We start from the raw sequence: 20308 nt of genomic DNA on the forward strand, positions 1-20308 counted from the left end.
TTCTTACGCAAATGGTTGTTTGAAGATCTAGTAAATATTGCATGCACATATGTTCATACAGTTATACATAAGCTACCTAATAACAGACAAATAAAATTATTTCAATCTTGACAAATAAATGGGTAGAAAACAAGCAAATTAAGTTGAATAAACATCCTGAGGCAAAACAGAAGTTACAACTTTATGCAAAGCTCAGCATGATCAGAAGGGAAGGATATTTCAAGCATTTCTATTTCAGCAGATATGGGCTTGCATGTCTATGTATATAAAGTACAAAAAAGGATAGGTTTTATTATCCCCTTTTTGTTTGCAAAGCTGTCTTGTTCAGTTCTCATATTTAATTTTTTCATGTTGAGAAAGTATTTTGATGTGATTGCAATGCTTGGGTTTCCAAAATAGTCTAAAAGAGGTTAATGAACACTGGAAAGTTGTCACTGCATTTTAATTCATTTAGTCTTGTTCTTTTTGACAACTGCATGCATTTGAAAAATAACTCCAAAATTTAAAGAAGGAATCGTACTTTTTTTAGATGTCCCTTTACTGTCTCCCATCTCTTAGATGTCCATTTACTGTATATTTCGCTTCAAATAAAAATATTGTATTGACTTATACTATAGCTCAGTGGCTTATTCATAAAGTTGGTAATGAAGCTTTGAATAACAGAAACTGGAAATGGAAATGTTAGATAACACACAGCTTTACAGGGTATTTAAAACCAATTGATTCAGAAAAGATCAGAAGGAAAAGATGACGCCTTAAGGTGCCGCTTTCAATTCCATAATATGAACTGATTTTCTTACATTCCAGTTGTGCTAAAATAGATGTCTACCTATGTAGATATCTTCAAGACTTTTAGTAAATTCATACGTGATGGGTATATACTAAATACAGTGCAGGCAGCTAGCCTTTTGACTGACCAGGAAGTCAGATTTTCAGTTCATCAAGCAGGTCAGGACATAGACAGGGTGGTCTGCCCAGGTTTACTGAGGTATTTATTCCCTTTCCAAATTGTTAGGTGGCTTAGCACCCAGGCAGGTTACTGGCAGGCAGTTTACAGACAGACACTGAGATAGCTACAGTACCTGTGGGAGTTGAAGGTGGGCTGAGTTACGGGCTGCATGGCCACATGTGGGACAGTGTTTTACAGGCAGCTGGAATGTAGCCTTTGACATGGAACAAGACTCTCTGGAGTTATCTTCTGCTTTATTTCTGATGCATGGATTCATTTTTTCATTTCATTTTTTCATTTCATTTTTTACCTTTTCTTCATCTCAGTCTTTGTCAAACAATGTAAACTCGGAAGCACTAAACTAGATGTTTGCCTGAAACAGATATATTCAAGATTTTTTGTAAACTAATGGGTGATGGCTATATACTAAATATATTCCAGGCAGTTACCTTTTTGTGATGACAGAGATTTCAGGGCTTCAGACTGAGAGGATTGCATGTCTTTAAATCAAAGTTAACCTAGTATAGTATGATTGCTGTAATTATTGGTTATCTTCACTGCACTTAACTAAGTCCCACTACTTTAACAAGAGGCAAAACACATACATTGCCTAGAGAATGGGGAACTAGCAAGGTATCATTTTCTGCAGTATTTATGTTCTTCCTTCTTAGAAAAATCTTGCTTTTATGATCAGGAAATTTATTTTCATGTATGAGCGTCATGATACAATGCTGGAGCCTTAATTCATTATCTACTATTAAGTTTTGCTTTTAATTGAAATTTAGTATCCTCTTGATTGCAATGATCACTTTTTCTCAGCTTTCTCACATGATGACTCCTTTTTTTTTTTTTTTTGTAGGTGCACCAAGTAGTTGATGAGTGAAGGGACATTCCTTTATTTACTTTATATACTTTTATTTGTTTTCTGTTTTATTAAAGAGGTACTTCCAGATAATTATTTATAATTTATCACCTCCTTTTGCCCAGTTGCCCATCAAAGAAAGCACTGGCCACATTCAAAAACCTGACAGAATAAGTTGTTTGAGCAAGTTAATGGATCAGCTATTGATTACCAGTTTATCAGGGCAAGCATAGAGTTTAATCCAGCAGTACCATCATGGATGCTTAACCTAACAATCTTAATCTCATTTGTGAGTGCTGGCACTTAGAGTCATGTTATGGCATCATGATCTCATCCCTTGCTACCAGTTTGGGAAAGGTAACACAGTAAGTCATTCTGGCTAGAGGTGGAGGAAAGAGTGCTTGGGTGAGAGCTAGCTGAGAGATCGTGGGTGCTAACTGTGGCTTTCTACTCAGCTGCAGTAAAAATTTTCCTCTGAAGTTAATATGCTTTCAATTATAAATTGTCTTCAAAGAATTGACGGATTGGGTTCAGGGAGTGACTTTTTAGAAGCTAAATCCTTCAAAGGTTTTTCCACGGTTGGGTCTGAGTTTAATTTCTTTGTATCCACAGGCTTCAGGGTACAAGGGCAAAAGGAGGAGAATAGAGCCATAAAGTTTTGAAGCACTATGTGGCCCTAAGCTTCAGCAGGTGTCTAGTTGTATATTGTGGTTGCTGTCTTGTGGTTGTAATGAGAAATATAAACAGCCAATTTAGGAAGGATAGAATGGTGTCTGATTGAGCAATATTGCATGATAATAAATAGTTACACAAACAACTTGGGGAAGATTTCTGAGGTTACGGTACCAATACAGTTTAACCCAGCTGGCAATTATGAGCATGCTCTAAAACACAAGTTCCACTTCTGTTGGATTTCTGGTGTTTGCCTTTGTTTATAATTTTTATAATGGTCCTGTTTCTGGAAATATATTTTAAATAAATACACTCAGGGAAAAATATGTATTTAACATACACTTTAAAAAACATTACCTAGTTTGGGGGTTTTGGTTTGGTCTGGATTGGGGTTTTTAATTTCTGAACCTTGGTAGGTAGCACATCTTGGAGAAAAACAAATCATAAACTGAATATTGTACAGTAAAATGCAAGAAGTTTGTGAAATATTTCTATGCAGTGAATCTGACAGACTTATTTATGGGCAGGTAGGATTGAGTCTGTATGCATTCTATTTCGCAGGAGAGGCAGAATATAAACATGGTTGGTTTATGTTGCAAATACACAAGGATTTCTGAAAATCGGTATTATTAAAATAATGATTTCAATTTCTTTTGACATTAGCTACTGTGAATGCAGAGTGATAAGGAAGGGCTAAGGTATGGTCTCAGTATAGTGGGTTAAGAGATGTATCTGGTGAAAGTATACAATAGCCTGTATGTGTGCCTTTGTGAATGTGCATGTTATTTCACTAAAACACTACCTTAGAAAAGTAATCTTTATTCCTCTCCCCTTTGTATGACTCTTTCAAATATTCTGGTGATAGCTGTAATCCTAAACTGAACTCTCCTGAATAGAAGAGCTCAAAGCTGTCACGTATACTCTGTCCTGAATGTTATCATCTGTGTTTATTTAGTTTCCCAAATCACAACATAGTAAGAGGGGACAGATGTAACATTGAACTGATAATAATGTAATAAAATAATGAACTTCAAACAGAAACAGCAGCTTTACAGCACCTCAAAGTTAACTATGCTTGTTTGAAGCATAACTTTCATTTAGAGCACTAGATCTGGATCAGCAAATCTGATTTAGTTTTCAAAGTGACAGTTACACTTCAAACAAGCCCAACTGCTTCTGAAGTGTGTGTGTGAAAATTAGGTAGCAAACCTTTCTGTGACAAGATGTGGACAGAGGCATGAATTGCCTGGGGTTTGAGCAGAATCAGCCTCTGGACCACCTGTCCAGTGAGCAGCTCAAAAATGTATAGCTAATGAGGCTTTATTTTGATGAAAATTTCTTATTTATTGAGGGCAATCAGGAGAGTGATTCAAAGTAGTAATATGCAGTAGTTTTTCTCATGTATTGAACTACTTCTCATACCCAAGAGCACACTATGTATAGATGATGTAATTTATAAGATTTTTTTTCTCCTTTCATGAATGCAGCACATTATTGAACATCAGTGAAAAAGTCCTTTCATCAAAATTACTGTTTTAGTGCCCTGTTTCTCTGAAATCAACAAGACTCTGTCTATTATTTTTGCTGACTCAAAATAAATAAAATCCTTTAGGATAACATTTTTGTTATTATCAATATTAACTACCAGGCTTTATCAACTCTTTCTTTAGAGAGAAAAAGATAAGTTTAGTCGCTGCATTTTCAGAACTGAAAAACTGCTGTGTGTTACATCAGTTATCCTGTATTCTTAAAAAAAAAAAAAAAAGAAAAAGAAAAAGAAAAAACTTTAAAATACTTTAGTAGTTGTGACAGCATATGGATGAAATTGCCAGTGTCTGAATGTTAATATAATTTTAAGATGTTTTATTATTCCTTTATCTTTAATATGTGAGGCACAGAGACTAGTCAGATGTCTCAGCTGCTCCTCACAGGACCTGTGTTCCAGACCCCTGACCAGCTTTGTAGCCCTTCTCTGGACACGCTCGAGTCATTCAATGTCCTTTTTGTAGTGAGGGGCCCAAAACTGAACACAGGAATCGAGGTGCGGCCTCACCAGTGCCGAGTACAGGGGTCAGATCCCTTCCCTGTCCCTGCTGGCCACGCTATTGCTGACACAAGCCAGGATGCCATTGGTCTTCTTGGCCCCCTGGGCACACTGCTGGCTCCTGTTCAGTCGGCTGTCAATCAACACCCCCAGGTCCCTCTCTGACTGACAGCTCTTCAGCCACTCCTCCCCAAGCCTGTAGCGCTAATTAATTGGAATAAAATCAATCCCATTTTCCATAATTTTATAAATTAGTCATAGTCTGCCATTTTAGACCTGTATTTTGCTCTTTATTAATAGATGATGAATTTCTAACCATGGAATAGTTGTCATCAGTTTTGATGCAGTAAAATTTTTAATTAATCAAGACATACTGCTATAAGTATCTTTTATGTTAAAGTGTCACTTGAAAATAACAATATAGTTTGCAACATAGCCATATCTGCAGGTTATTTACTTACCTTTAGAAGAAGTGAATATGAATATCTGTAAAACAAAGGCATTGATTATTAAATGGAAATAAAGTTGATGGGCAATTTCCCTGATTATATAACTTATTTACTTCCATACTTCAGTGGTATGATTTGAAGAAAAAATCACTACAGACCCAACTAACAACACTTTCATCCCATTTCTGAAAAGTGTGCTGCCATAGTGTCTTACATGAGGAATACTTCTACAAAATACCGTACAGGATGTATAGTAGAACATTCAGAAATATGACTAATTAAAACACATTTTAAACGAGTCTGAAGTTTCATCTACACTATCTATAATATTATGAGCTGTTAAGTCACCCACTTGAATTACAAATTCAGCTTTATTATGTTTACAGATGTTTATGAGTGATGTTTTATCCCATCCCATTTCAGTAATAATCAGACAGCTGTTTAGTTTAGTTATAGACCTTCTGTGCCTTAGTCTTCCCACCAGTCAGGAGCATACTATCAAAGACACAATTGTGATTTTCAAACTAAGTATGCTGTCCTTTACTGTGATATCTATTCCAAATTGAACCAATCTAGTTAACATGAACTGCAAAACAAGAGACTTTTAAATTTTCCATTTGCTTTTTTTTAGGGGGAAAAAAAAACCTAGTTTCATTCTTGTTCATAAATATGGGAGAATTACTCTAGTTTAGTATAACCGAATTTGCTACATTATAATTAAAAAATATTTAAAAGTCGGCTATATATATATATTTTTTTAATGAATGGAGGCTGTCAGGTCTTTTGAAGCCTCAAGCTTTATAGCTTGATACTAAGGATGACAAATAAGGAATGTTTAGTTTTTAGCCTCTACTGCCTTGTGTTTAAGATCTTTTTTTAAGCTTTTGTGAACTCACATCTGTTATAATCTGAAGTTTCAAAGAACAAAGGAAATTTTAGGTAAAAAAGTAAAAATCTGTTGTCGATTTTATCATGCCCTTTTTCCCTTGCCCTTCTGTTTTATTATTACTGTAAATGTGAAACCTAGCTTTATTTTAGCAGACCAATACCCACTGGGTGGACATTATTATTCAGAAAGCATAATTTTTAGTGCTCAGTATGCAACAGAAAATAAAAGAGCACCAAATCTAAATTATTTAAAAACAGAGGGAGTGGAAAAACATTATTAAAACAGCAGATTATTTACTTTATTCAGCAGTTTTCCCTTTAAAGAGTATTTGACTGTGAAAAAAACAGGAATATCAGCTTTAGCTGGTGTTGTGTAAAATTTATGCCTTTAAATAACAATTTTGTACGCTAATTTGGGAAATAATGAAACACAGGTTTGTGTTTGGTTGTTTGGTACTGATTAAAGAGTTATACTTGGTTTATTCCTAATGGCTGTACTTCTCTGACAGTGATTGCCCTAGTTTAAGTGAAAACAATCATGGAGGATTTGTGCCCATGTCTTGTGTGTTCTGTCAGATTTCTTCCTGAAGTAATCCTGTGTGAGAAAATCATTGCCCAAAATTGAGCCATTGTCATAATACTCATGGTGCTGGGGAGATTTTATTTGGCTTCAAAAATATGTGGGTATTAATATTAATGTGGCAAGTGTGTACTATAGCAGGAAAATTAGGCAGTTTACATCATAAATTCTGACAGTGGTATGTTTTTCCCATTATCTTTAAATTTATCTAGAAATACTATTCCATGGACTAACATTTAAACAGATAACATCTAAAGTTTATTTTTGGTTGACTTTTGAAATATAATTTTGAATACTTTTAGTACTCCCCTAAAAAATCATGAAAGTAACATGATACAGCTGTTGAATTTAGATGACATTTATATAAAAGTCAGGTTACATATGCTGCAAAGCTAAACCAAAATCTGTATATCTACATTCAATCAATATGTTCAGTGGCCTTAATCAGATACATAAATTTTAACTAGTATAATCCTCAGTTCCCTATTACTCTTTTTGTGTCTTTTCTAGAAGCAAGTTTTGGGGTTTTTTTAACCCAAAATTTTAATTCTCTAAAAGAGAATTTGAGGGATTATCTGTTTGCTTGGAAAAAACAATTACATCACTTTTAATTAGGGACAACAGTCGTAATGGTAAATAATTCATTCACAATAGTAGGCCATCCACAGAGAGGCTACATTAGTTTGAGATTATTTCTTCTAACCAGAAAGGGATGGCTGAATAAGTAGATATTTGCAGGACTTAGTTCAAAATCTGATGTAGATTCAACTGAGTATTCAAAAAAGGAATTCCTTCTTGATGGAAAGCTATATAGCAGTTCTTCATTTGTCTCATTTTCTGTTCAGTGAATGTATTTTGTGATATTAATTCTTGAAGACATTAGCATGGGCTCTGAAAAGTTTTTTTCTTTCTTCCAAGGAGCTCTGACTGTGTGGTTATGTGTGGGCAGGTGTCTGCATATTTCAAAATTTCAGTCAGTGCCTACATTTCTGGGGGAAAAAAAAAAAAAAAAAAGAAAAAAAAAAGAGAGAGAGTAGGGGTCACAACTCCACTGTGTTACTGAGTTAGTTTTCTCTCTTATGTAACACAAATCTCATCCTCTTCATTTACCTCTGTGAATTAATGAACTCTTACATTGTCACATTTAATCACACTTTCCAGATTTTAGATGTCTTGCAGACTGGTAAATAACCCAAACCAGCATTGGTAATTCCTTGATAGTTTGAAGCATGTTTAGTGGCTATGTAAGTGCCGCTAAGATCACCCCTGAAGAAAAGTACCTTATTCTCTCTCTGTGAAAGCATGGTGTGCGTCAAAGTAACACTCAGTTCAAATTAGCGATTCGGTAGTACAGCATGATGCGGCCCACCCACATCATATTATTTATTATATAATTTACTACTAGTGGCCACTTTTCTTGAAGAGATGAACAAACAAACCAAAAAAATAAGGCCCACTGCATAAAAAAGGGGAAAAGCGAGAATGAATCAATTCTGCTTACATTTATTTGTGAAGTACTGAAAACTCTGTGCAATTGGCTTCACAGTGCAAAGTGATCTGGTAATATTTTAAAGAAACTAATTCAGAGACTACTCTACAGTTTTGAAAGTATGACTTTTTTATGTATGAAGAGACCAAAATTTTAGTTCTGAGATCCAAACAGATTTACTGTTTTTGCCTGGGTCTTGTTACAATACAATATTTCAGGGTAAATATTTTCCAACCCAGAACTTTTGGTCAAATGAACTCTTATTTTGAGCAGAAATATAACAATAAATATTTCAGAAGATTGACACCAAAGCCACATATTTAAATCTTGCATTGAACCTAATATAGAATCACAGACTATTATGGCTTTTCTGTATTAAGAAGACAGTGAATTACATTTAGAGCTTTGCAGTGTTTTGTCTTCTTAATAGGAGTCAAGAAGGTTGAAATCTGTGTGCTGGTAATGGTAAAATTGCTAAAATAAATCACTGGTCATTTAAAAAGTGTGGAGGATTTCTAACAATATTTCCAATGAAAAAATAATAAGAAAGAATGTGCATTTTGTTTTACAAGATTGGATTGGATGAAAACATAATAAATGAAAGATTAAAACTCCAAGGGGATTGTAGTAAATAGTAATTTCCTATGTTGAGTTACATATAAATTTGTAGGAAAGCAAATTGGTTGATACAGCTTGTGTTGAATATAAAATAAAAATTATAAAGCCTTGCTGTTTTTTCTCCATCCAGAGATTAGTTCACTCATTCATTCCTGAAATGAACTGTGGTTCAAAGACAGAAAATCCAGAGGATGGGATTTTAAGACAAATCTCCCTGTTTTTTCTGAAACTGTATTTTATGGATATTTTTTTTGTTGTTGTTGGTCTTACAAAATTTATTCTTTCAGTAGTTACTTTTTTTTTGTGGGGACTATGTATTTTCAATTCAGCCCACTCTGTACTGGACTGTATATACATGCTGAACAGTTCAGCGTTACAGCTATGAGGTCTCATAATTTCTGTGGCATACCTTCATCTTGGAGACTAGTTATATACGTTTTCTGCATATTTTGTCATTAAAAAAAAACTCCACAAACCACCTTGCAGGCCTTTCTGGGAACAATAAGCAGAGAAAGCAGCATTTGTTAAGCCAGCCCCTAGAGGCAGAGATTTAATAGTAAGAGCGCTGTGGTATGCCTCTTCTGCACAGTCCTGCTGCCAACACATCTGGCAGCACTGTCAGCCTCCCTATCCCAATGGCCTCCCCCTCTCCCAGGCACCCTCCAGCTCTGCTCTGACTGTATCTCAGATTCATCACCAGAGGAAGTCCTTGAATTTTTTATTTGTAATGCCTAGTGGTCCTTTTGTTGGCTACAAATTTCTGTTGAATTTGTTTTCAAGGCTTCTGCCCTCTCTTAAAAGATAAACATGGAATAAATGAAGACCTATCATTTTGAGTCAGCTATTTTTTCAGTCAGAGTGTTATAGCCTAATTATTAAGACAAAAAGAGAAACAGCAGATAAAATAGGGTCTGAGATTATATTTATTCAGATGGCAAAAGAAATGGTCTTTCTTGGATTATCACGAAAAAAAAATGTTAGTGTCCTGATATAGTATAGTATAAAAACAGTGCAATCAATTGAATTATTTTCATACAGTTTTAATTCACTTCAGTTCTTAATTAGCTTTATAGCCACACAACTTCTACATAAACTTTAAGAGTGCAGTTATGCCTGTCAAATCATATTAGTTATGCAACAGATACTACCTTCAGGGCTCCCAAAGTATGACTGACCATTCAAGATTTCTGCTGCACACAATGATTCTAGATGACAGTACTCCCTTAATCCCTGTATATATAGGAGGGAATTGCATGAGCAGAGGTCATTATCATCACATGTTATTTATTACATAACTGGGTAAAAAAAAATATGCTTTTCTTTTCTTCTAACCTGTGAGAGAAACACGTTCCCTGGAGCATTACACTGCCATATCTCAGGGATAACTTGGATGAAAAAGGTAGATTGAAAATGAGTTTTACTTGTAGTGTTGGAAGTATGAATTGAAAAACAAGTTGTTGTAAGGTTTTATCCTAGTTATTAATTCATCAAAGCAGATGTGACAATAATTTGTAAAGCTCTAGGACAAACTCAGTTTTACTTCAAGACTTTCTCTGTAAAAGGCTTATGATATAAACACCAAGAAAAAAACCTCTTTCTGTCATCAGTTGCCTGAGAAGTCAAAGCTCTTGATGGCTGAGTAGTGTCTAGTATTACAGATGAAGTGAGGAAGTTGTCCACTTTAGCTCCAGGGGTACAAAGAGGTGACTGCATGTTGTAAATGCTAGTACTGAAGGTATGTTAGAGCAGTACTATTGGAATTTCAGAGAGCAGCAGCAACTGAATAATTAAAAGGCTCGAAGGGGCTGTGTCGGTGAAAAGGTCTAAAATTGAAAAAGTCTAAAAGAAAAGTAAAAAGGTCTGAAATACTGGACAAAGGTAGCCCGGCTAAAGTGGACTCTAAGTGTTATTACGAATATAAGCTGAAGATGTTTCAAGGCTGAGAGAACGCTGTGTTAGGTATGGGATCCTCTGGGAGCAGAATTTTCAGTAACAATTTGTTTTTAAGCAAGGGAAAATTTAATCTGATGACCAAACAAAATTTCTCTAAGAAACAGCTCCATTCTGCTCAGCAAACTCAAAGGAACTCTGTTTCTTAATTATTTGAGATTATATTGACCAAATCATTAGGGACTGTACTGCTGGTATCAGGCTTGCCTTGGCACAGCAAAGAATGTACAATTTGATAAGCTCATATCATTTTCTGTTTCCAAGGAAAGCAACAAAAGCATCACATCAGACTCCTTTGCGTTACTGAGCTAGGAAATTACACAGTAACTCACCAGATACTTGTTATCCTTTTCACAACCTGTCATCCATCTGGATACCCAAGCATATGCCAAAATGTCTATTTTAATTCCAACTAAAATGATAGAAACAATTGAGAAAACATAAATAACAATGACACACAACATAGATTACACAGAAAGTGTATTCTGTGAGATTCTGAGAGTATTATAGACATTTATCTATGTGTATAAACTGTATGTAATTTAGTAACAAGAGTTCTACCCTGTAGCGGTAGAAAGTTTCTTTTAGAGGAATATAAAGAAAAAAAAAAAAGTATGCATGTGTAGTTTTGTACCTCAGAATTCTGATTCTCACTGTATATTGTTGGCTTTCTATTAAATATGATGTTTTCATTTGGTATGTAACATTAGTTACAACCTTAAGGAGAAGAGTATTTTAAACGAAGTTCTGGATGGAATAACACTGCTAGACTGGCAGTTTCTGAACTGCCCTAGGTAAGACCTACAGACTGAAGTTTTAATAATACTTTTTAAAAGCAAGAGACAATTTTTAAAATTTAAATCTAAGTTTCAAAGCTGATTTAAAGGCTTTAACATCAAAGTATTCTTTGTAGCCTTACAAGTTATTGACCACTAGGGTGTTATATGAAAATACTGATCAAGAGGTATGACACAAAAAGTTCATGGTTTATGTGATCAGTGGCTGATCTCTAAAACAAAATAGCTCTGGGGATATCAAAATAACACTTTCCTTACTACCATGCAATTTGCATGGAGGTTTACTGTGAATCCAGTTCCAGCTGCTAAAAAATTTTTAAAACCCACTTAGTTATACATTGTTGGAATATCACTTGAAATATATTTGAATATTTTTAATATATTATTAATAATACCATATAATACCATATACCATTAACTATTTAGAAACTAGATTAAAACAGTGCCTAGAAATATCTACCAAGCTTCTGTTGAATGGCACTTTAGTTCAGATAAAAGCTGTTTTTCACAACTCGAGGGGAAGCAGCAAGCCAAGCCCTTTTAAGATCATTGCTAGCTTTTGTCTTAATTAAGTAGATTTAGTCTCAGCTTCATCCTACTGGCTGATAAGATAAACCACCTGGACATGTTTTTTTCTTAAACTGCTTTCTTTTGGTGGGGAGCGGGAGAATTAGGAATGACTTCAGTTTAACTGGCTGTTTGTGGGTGCTCTTAAGCACTGACTATTTTTTGTCAAACTAAAATTAACTTAATATTTAAAAATTTGTATGTATCTTTCTTAAGAAGCAACGCTGTTCATAAACACATTATTTTTCTGATATATGATCACAAAATTTAAAGTCTTTTCATCCTTGTCCTGGTTCAGCTAGGATAGGGTTAAGCTTCCCCAGCAGTGGGGAGGGGGCTCTAGCCGGGTTATTCATACCATGCTGATGTCAGGTCCGGGTGCCGAAGCGCAGGAACAGTTTCTGTGTTGCTTTTGTCCCTGATGGTACCCGCGATGGGACTGCTCTATCCTTGTGGTATATCTCTGTGTATCTTTTGTCCTGTTTGCTGTTATTGTTGCTTATTGCTATTGTTGTTGTTTGGTTGTAATATTTGTTACACTGTTGTATTAATTTTTCCTTATCTCAACCCCAGGGTTTGTATCTCACTCCCTGCCACATCTGGTCCGAGGGTGGGGGAGGGACAACGGCAACGTGTTCTCGGGTCCCAGCAGGGCCCAAACCCCCACAATACTTTGCCCCACTTTTTTGTGAGACATGTAGCATTTTTTTGCTGTAAATTACAACATTAAACACTACAGTTTAGTATATATTGTGCCTGTCAAAAATAAACACATGTGGAGTGAAACCTTTTCAGTATTGAAATGAATGACAAATCTGTGACTGCCCTTTGTATAGACAAAAATTTATGTGTATTGTTGAAACATAGCAGCAATGGTAAAATCAAGAGTTTTTAATAGGAATTTTGACAACTGAAAAATTAGTTTCTCAGAAAATCTGTTAGTTGTGTGTATAAAACTTAGCATCTAGAACAACTTAAAATCCAGTTTCATTTTGTGTTATTATTTAATAGAAAACTCACTCCAAACTAACGAACGTGAATATTGCTCTGACTTACCACAGTCTTTCACTATAATGCCCTAATATATTTTAATAGTTAAATTCAAATATCAGCTAAAAATAATGAGAGGGTTTTTTTCACAACACACATATTACTTATGTTAATCTGATATTAGATAGATTTTGATCAGTGAATAGCTTAACCTTTTTCTGCCATGCCATATTGCAACGGTGCCTTACAGAGAGGCAAGAACGTTCAATAAGCAGATATGTTGAGTTGAATCTCTTTATGTGTGAAATGTGGTGTCTCTGTTGCTATGAAATAGGCCAGTTCTGTTCTGGTGTGGTTCTGATAGCTGATGTGTGGAGGAGGTTGCCATCATCTTGAACTTTCTTTTGTTTCTAAACTTAAATCAGTGTTTTCCATAGGTGCTTTTTAGATCTGCTTAGACTTTAAATGGTTTTGGTATATCCTGGTGCTTACATAAACTATTTTAATTTGTGTTGATGATTTATAAATCCTCAAATTCTAGACTGAATGTGGACTTGATTATTCTAGTGCTTACATCTTGGGTAACTCCATATATAATTTTATTCCACAGGAATTTGCTGCACTGACAAAAGAATTAAATGCATGCAGGGAACAGCTGCTTGAAAAAGAGGAGGAGATTTCAGAACTTAAAGCTGAAAGAAACAACACAAGAGTAAGTATACAGCATACCTTTTTTTTGGGGGGTATCATGTGTGTGTAAAGCAAGAAGAATATACTTATATATAAATTTAGATCTTAATTTGTCTAAATAACAGGACAAAATTCCAGCCTTTTAATAAGTACATAAGACTTGTAAGGTTCTAAGTAACAGGATTTCAGTCCTGGAGGAAACAGGTTAGCAAGATATATTACAAAAATAGCAGATTTTCTGGTTAAATACAGTCAGTTTACATGTTTTCTAAAGCAAGGGACTCATGCAGTCTTTTAAGCCTCAGGGCCTGCCTAAGTAGCCTGCACATATCTTCATCTCATCAGGGCAAAAGACAAGGTTACAGTAGACAGCTTTCCCCTATGCCTTGGATTTGGTCTGAATAAGGATGAGATGAAGGCTGCCACACGTATCACAGTCAGTCTGTTGTTTAGTCTAGATGCAGCCATGTGACCCTTGAAACAAATGTCATTTGCCATACAGCTGAGTGAGGACAAGATTGACCGTGTTCCACTTTAATCAGAAGATGTTATTCTGTCTGGGAACAAAAATATATATATGATAGCACCTTCTGAAAATTCTCAAATGGTGTACAGAATGGTTTTCAGAATAAAATAATTTGCACATGCAAGTGTCCGGGAAAAAGCATAATTGATCAAGAAATGGAAGAGGAGAGTGAAGGAGGCTTTATGGGGTGTGGAAAGGTGTGAGAAAAGAGATGGCGTAGTCCCAGATCAGACAGGAGTGCGACTCGTAATGAACATACGGATTAGATCTCAGAGAGCTTGAACACCAAGGATGTTTTCTCATATCCATATTTCATTCTTCTGTGATCTGGGTAACTCTTACTTTTCCACCTCTCACTAAACTAATAGCACTTTGGCTGCTCAGATAACATCTTTTCTTGATCAGCTAATTTGCATTCTGAAGGAAATCTAATAATGTACATGACGAAAGAACAGGGAAAGGGTCTTTCTCCCTCCTTTCTTTTGTTCAGCTATAGAATTAGCATGCCATAGACTTCAGAAATCCAAGGAAGGACAAATTATACAGATGCCTAATAAGAGACAAAGCTACCCCATCTACCTCCATGCTAGCTTGGAGGTGCTGGAGATGATCACAATTAGCACAAAAGACTTAGAGGTGATGGGTTTGTGAAATGTCATGGGAGACATAGGTGAGGCATCCCTTTTGTCCCATGACTCTCATACAGTCTATACGGTCCAGAGTGACCCCCACAAAAGTACAATTAATCAGTGTACAAGCACATAGGCATTGCACTGCTTTCTTTAGGTTTAGCAAACCATCTCAACTACAAATCTGAAGACTTTCTAAAGCTGCTTACATTATCAGTAACTGCTACATGTATCAGATATTTTAGTACTTAAGGTAAAAATAGGGAAGTCAATTAAGAAAATAATTTTCATAGAATAAAGAATACTTTTTGTTAATTTCCAGCACAAACTTTTGAATACAGAGATGTAGTTAAAATATATCTCAATTGTACCTATTCAGTAATCTACATATACCCATTCCTGCACAGAACATATATCCATTTTCCTTTCTTTACAGAAAAAATACCATATAAACTAAATCTGCAATGTCATCATGTCAGTTGTTCTAAGTTCTTCATAAGTATGCTCACAAAACTGCCTAGCACAGTGCTTTATCTGTTTCACTACAAGCCCACTGAACACCAACTTTGGTATATTAAAACTGCAGTTTATGAGTACTGACTGTGGGTCTGATCTAAGCAGTACAGACTAGCAAAAATCCCAAAAACAGCCTAGAAGCCAAGGATAGTCACTTGCCAAACAACTGTGAGAGAAAAGGAATATGAGTCAACTGCAAGTCATCACCTAAATCAGGCTGAGCTGTCATAGGCACTTTCTTTGCAAACCAAGAAACTTAAGGATCATCCATTCTTATGTTTCTTGTGTTATGTAAAAGAAAAAGCAGTAAGAGATTTTCCAGGAGAACTAATACCAACAAATGAGAGTTATACTGTGATAATCCTTGCAAGAAGTCTTTGCAGTTAGAGTTACAATAATAAACTGTACCAGTGTGTTTTCAGAAAAAGGATGAAGCTAGATATTGGAGATTAAAAGATTTAGGCTATGAAAAAATATAGAAAATGCTGGAGATGTTACAGAAAACAAGCAGGGAAGATACAGTTCAAGTATTAATGGGGAAGGAGAGAGAAAATAATTGAGAGATGTGCCTCATCCTGATGTCTAGCATTTTTGTTAATAATCACCCCATCATGTGATATATATGTTCTTGCCAGGCTCTAAACTGACATATACTACATGAGTTGCCATTTTGCTGTAATAGTCATGCTGTCTTGTATAGGCTTCTGTACACTTCTTTCATAGGGGAAGACCAACATTTTAGACACAAAGCTCTTGTCTTCAGAGTACAGTCTTGATGACATGCTAGTGGTGAGATTTCTAGAAACATTCATTGAGAAGGCATTGCTTATGAAGAGGCACTTTTGCAAACTGAGATTTATGCTGTTATTAATGAAAAGCAGCATTAGTATTTTCTAAGAAAAAGTTGCTCCAAATTTTTTCTGTTAAGCGAAGATTCTGATAAAGTAATAATATTTGGAAGATCACTGATACACTTTTGCAATGAGGAATTTAAATGTAGTTTCTAATATATAAAACTAGTCCAACTAAGCTTCTTTCTTTCATTCCACTAGTGTTCACACTTAACCCAGCTCAAGCTTGACTGTGCTAGCAAGGCTTACCCGCCCTTTCAGGACATGTTCATGCATAGACACACATAGTGGAACTACTCATAACAACCACTTTTGTCCCAAATAGCACTTCCTACAATTAAGAGGCTCAGTTCTAAATTCTCAGAATTTTTTAATCCAACCTTTTATCTCCCTGGAGTGACAGCATAATGATACTCTTCGAAGTACCTACTGCTTCAAACTGAAGATCAGCAAGAAGAAATAAAAGTGGCAACTCAGGTTGAGTACATACTAGCCTTCTAGCTCTGTTTTACATTTTCAGTTATGCCTAACTGGCAGTTTTTTCTTTATTCTAGACCTACACCTATGTGCTTCTTTATTTCTGGGCAACAACCTCATACAGTTTTTGCCAATCTCCACAAAAACAACCAAACAAACCCAAAACACCACCACACATCATGATCTGCCACTCTGTGCCAAGCTGCAATAGCAGACGCTGACAGATATGTTAGAGAAAGACTATGATGGAATTACATTCTTTGGGACACCTATACTCCAGGTCTCATCTCAGCCAAAATATCAGGGTTTAAACCTTTCCCCAATATTTAATCAAGTTCCTACTGAATCCTTCTTAGCAGCATTCTTATGCAAAGCTTCCCACTGACCTTTTGCTGTTGAATATGTATTTTTACTGTCTACAATAATTAACTTTTTCTGACATATTACAGTAGAAATATTTTCATGTCAAAAACTTAGCTGGCAACTTAATCTGTCAGTAAATGAGGCAAAATAGAAAATGCAGGAGCATATATATATATGTATTGATTTGTATGGCATTGCTGAATAAGACAAACATTCTCTCTGAAAAAACATTGCATGGTTCTTTGAAAACATACACAAAAATATCATAATAGCAACCATCACAGTTATGTCTCTGGGTATTCTCTATCTAGAATGAACACCTATAGCATGTGGAAAGAAAACACCTTCTCTGAAGCTGGAACACAGGTTGATGTGATCGAACATATTATTTAATGGAAATTATAAAATAACACTAATTTGGCTGTGTTAAGTTTAAATCAACCTTGAAAGTTATTTTTTGTCTCCACTTGTATTCTTTAAATTAGAAAAAGATTGTATGATTAATTTATTAAATCAGAATATGATTATGAGGAAATTCAGGGTTTGGTTTGGCAGCTGAAACAAAAATCTTTTACAACACTAATATGGATTAATCTGACTGGTTTTATCGCTACAAAGAAGCAGATAGCAGACACATACATAAGCTTTTTTTATATAGCATAAAATGTTACTTAAATTGGTCTAAAATATTTCAGTTCAAGAAGTTTTAGGAACAGGAGAAATGAAACCTATTTTCATGAATTAAAGCAGTAACAAAGACAGTATCATCGTCTTAATACCTCAGGACCTGAAGCATTTATTAAAGTGAATAAGGCTGACTTGAATTTAATTTTATTCATATCTTATTGTCTCAATTCCTTAGTGAATAGTTTATGAAATATCTTCAAATAGGCACTGCAGTCTCATAATCGATTGGAACTTGACATCTTAACCCTACATTTTATGATTCAATTTCCCTTTTATTGTGTTGGAAAACTCTAAGAATGTATTTTAAAGTATGGTTTTAACTCCTTTATTTAGTTCATTTTCTTAGAGGTCCTTTTACTTACATCAGTTTGATAGGTGCTGAAAATAAGTGAGGCTATCTATTTTCTTTTTTAAACATGATGAGTTATCAGACTGTACACATGAAAACAAGTATGTTTCCTAAAGTTCTGTAAAGACAAAAGCATTATTTCACTAATGTAAATGACAGTAATTTTCATTATTTTCACCTCAACATTGTGATCTGTCTCTGACTCATGTGTTTCTTCTTTCAAAATAAGAACTTCTGTCACAGAAAACAGGGTGACAATAGTAAACATAATATATAGTAATTCAATGACTGTATTTTCAGACACTGTATAGTCTAATACTTATTATATTTGTATTCATTATTCTCATAAAAAAGCTTTTCTATTTCTTTGTATCATTATCCTGGTTATTACATTTTCTTTCATTTTTGCTTCACATATGTGTGTTTGCATTAAGGTTTAAGGTTGCCTGCGGCGGGCGGAGGAAGCAAGCAGCTGATTCAATGTGAATGATAGAGCAAGCTTCAACTTTATTGAAAGAAATCACACCTTATATAAGCACTCTACAATAATCATGCATACTACTCACAAATCTATTGGATACATGTAAAAAGCTACATTATAATGTCCCAGCCCCTTGTGGCATTTCAGATATGTCACAACATCTTCCCTCTTCTGAACCTGTTTTTTCTCCCAGGGCCGTTCCTTTATCATATACAAGGTCATAATGTACCTCAGTTTCTCTCTTTGTTAACATAACAGTCCTTTGTTAGCATAACTGTACCCTGGGTTTTTTCCTTTGTTTACCTCAGATGGCTGCAATCAGCTTCTGCAGAGACCCATGGCCTTGCTCTCTGCAAGCTGTTCTCCAACAGTTGACAGTATTTTATTTTCTGTCTTTGATGTACAGAAAGACAGACATGGGACATATGCTGTAGTTAGGCTGTAACTTTGTTTTTTCAAAGAAAAATTTTCACCAGTAATTGAACAGTATAGCTGTTTGACCCCAGCTGACCACAGGTGCAAAATGATTTCCACCACTGTGGAACAACGCTGAAGAAAATGACTGATTTTGTGACTGGTTTTAGAGATAGTCTACAACCCCATGTTTGCTTCTTTTACTGAGTCTTCATTGCTTGCACTGGAGATGATGATTTATTGAACAATGCATTCTAAGTATAGACTGAAAAGAAAGTAAATTTTGCCTGTGCTGTTGAGCAATTTTAAGCTAGACCTCGAAAGAGAACAGTCTTCTTAGTGGGTTGCCCCACTCCTCTAAGGAATCCCTTAAGCTAAGTCTGTCTCATTTTAGTGAATCCCTTATCATTTATATTTTTCCCTGTATTCCATTATGTATGCCTCTCCTTTTCTTTCCATCACCCTTTCCTGATTCTTTAATTTCTCCATTTATTATCCTGCTGTGAACTTTTTTTTTACAAACAGGCTTGTTGAAAAAAAGTTAAGATAGAAAATTTTTTATTGATTAAAATCCACATCCTGTAGTAATACAAACTCTTCTGAATCACACTAATTTAAATTTAGTGAGTCGTCATACCTGAAAAAGAATGTTTTAACTTTTTTATTTTTCATATGTAAATCAGTGTCCATGTAGTAATGATGGTATAGCATCATATAGGTAGGTGATAACCTACACTGATGTAGTTTACATCACTACATTTAACCATGCATTCACAGAAATCAATCAGTTCCACAAGTACTTTGGAAGTGATTTCAGAAATACAGAAAGCTGGGTACATTCTGACAATTTTCTCTATTATTGTTGATTTAGATTCATCATAGAATGGTTTGGGTTGGAAGGGACATTAAAGGTCATCTAGTTCCAACCCTCTATTTAGTTCTAATTAACATTTTGAAGATGCCTCACTCACTCATAGAACATGCACTAGAACATTTTTCAGTCTTTAAATGATTAATTTAAAATATTCTTTATGCTCATGAAGAATCCAGAGCTCCAGAAAACTTCATCCCATTTAGCTAAAATACAGTTATCAGCACAGCACCTTGAGCATCCTAAAATTTGCTCAGCACAAAAGTAAAATTTACTTGTCAGATTATTTCATAATTCATTGTCAAGTTTATGTTTTCCAGTAGGAAAAGCATAACAGTGATGCGTGGGTGATTCTGTCCTGCCTGCTGCTGTTGATCTTCATCTTCTTTTCTCTGAGAGCTGCCTGTCCCTCTGAGTGCTTGACAACTGTAGCAACTTGACAGTGTGAGGGAGCAGAAAATGCTCAGCAGCCCATGATCTTTATTAGTGCTAGTTGCAACATACTAAAATACCTAAAACTCGTTCTAACAATTCTTCTGTAATTTCAATTAACTACCAATACTGTTACAATGTTATTTTGACATGAAATCTTGTGGTGG

The 20308-nt window shown here is 35.1% G+C and overlaps 1 protein-coding gene across 8 annotated transcripts in view; it reads left to right on the forward strand.

The window, feature by feature from the left end:
- The window catches only part of PPFIA2 (PTPRF interacting protein alpha 2), a 365675-nt gene that overhangs the window by 213610 nt on the left and 131757 nt on the right, over window positions 1-20308 (forward strand). For all 8 annotated transcript variants that reach the window (XM_074902784.1, XM_074902788.1, XM_074902785.1 and 5 more), the window contains one exon: window positions 13466-13567. In XM_074902784.1, coding sequence (XP_074758885.1) covers window positions 13466-13567 — 102 coding nt within the window. The remainder of the gene's footprint in view (window positions 1-13465; window positions 13568-20308) is intronic.

This window comes from Athene noctua, chromosome 3 (genome assembly GCF_965140245.1).
Source record: "Athene noctua chromosome 3, bAthNoc1.hap1.1, whole genome shotgun sequence".
Taxonomy (NCBI): domain Eukaryota; kingdom Metazoa; phylum Chordata; class Aves; order Strigiformes; family Strigidae; genus Athene; species Athene noctua.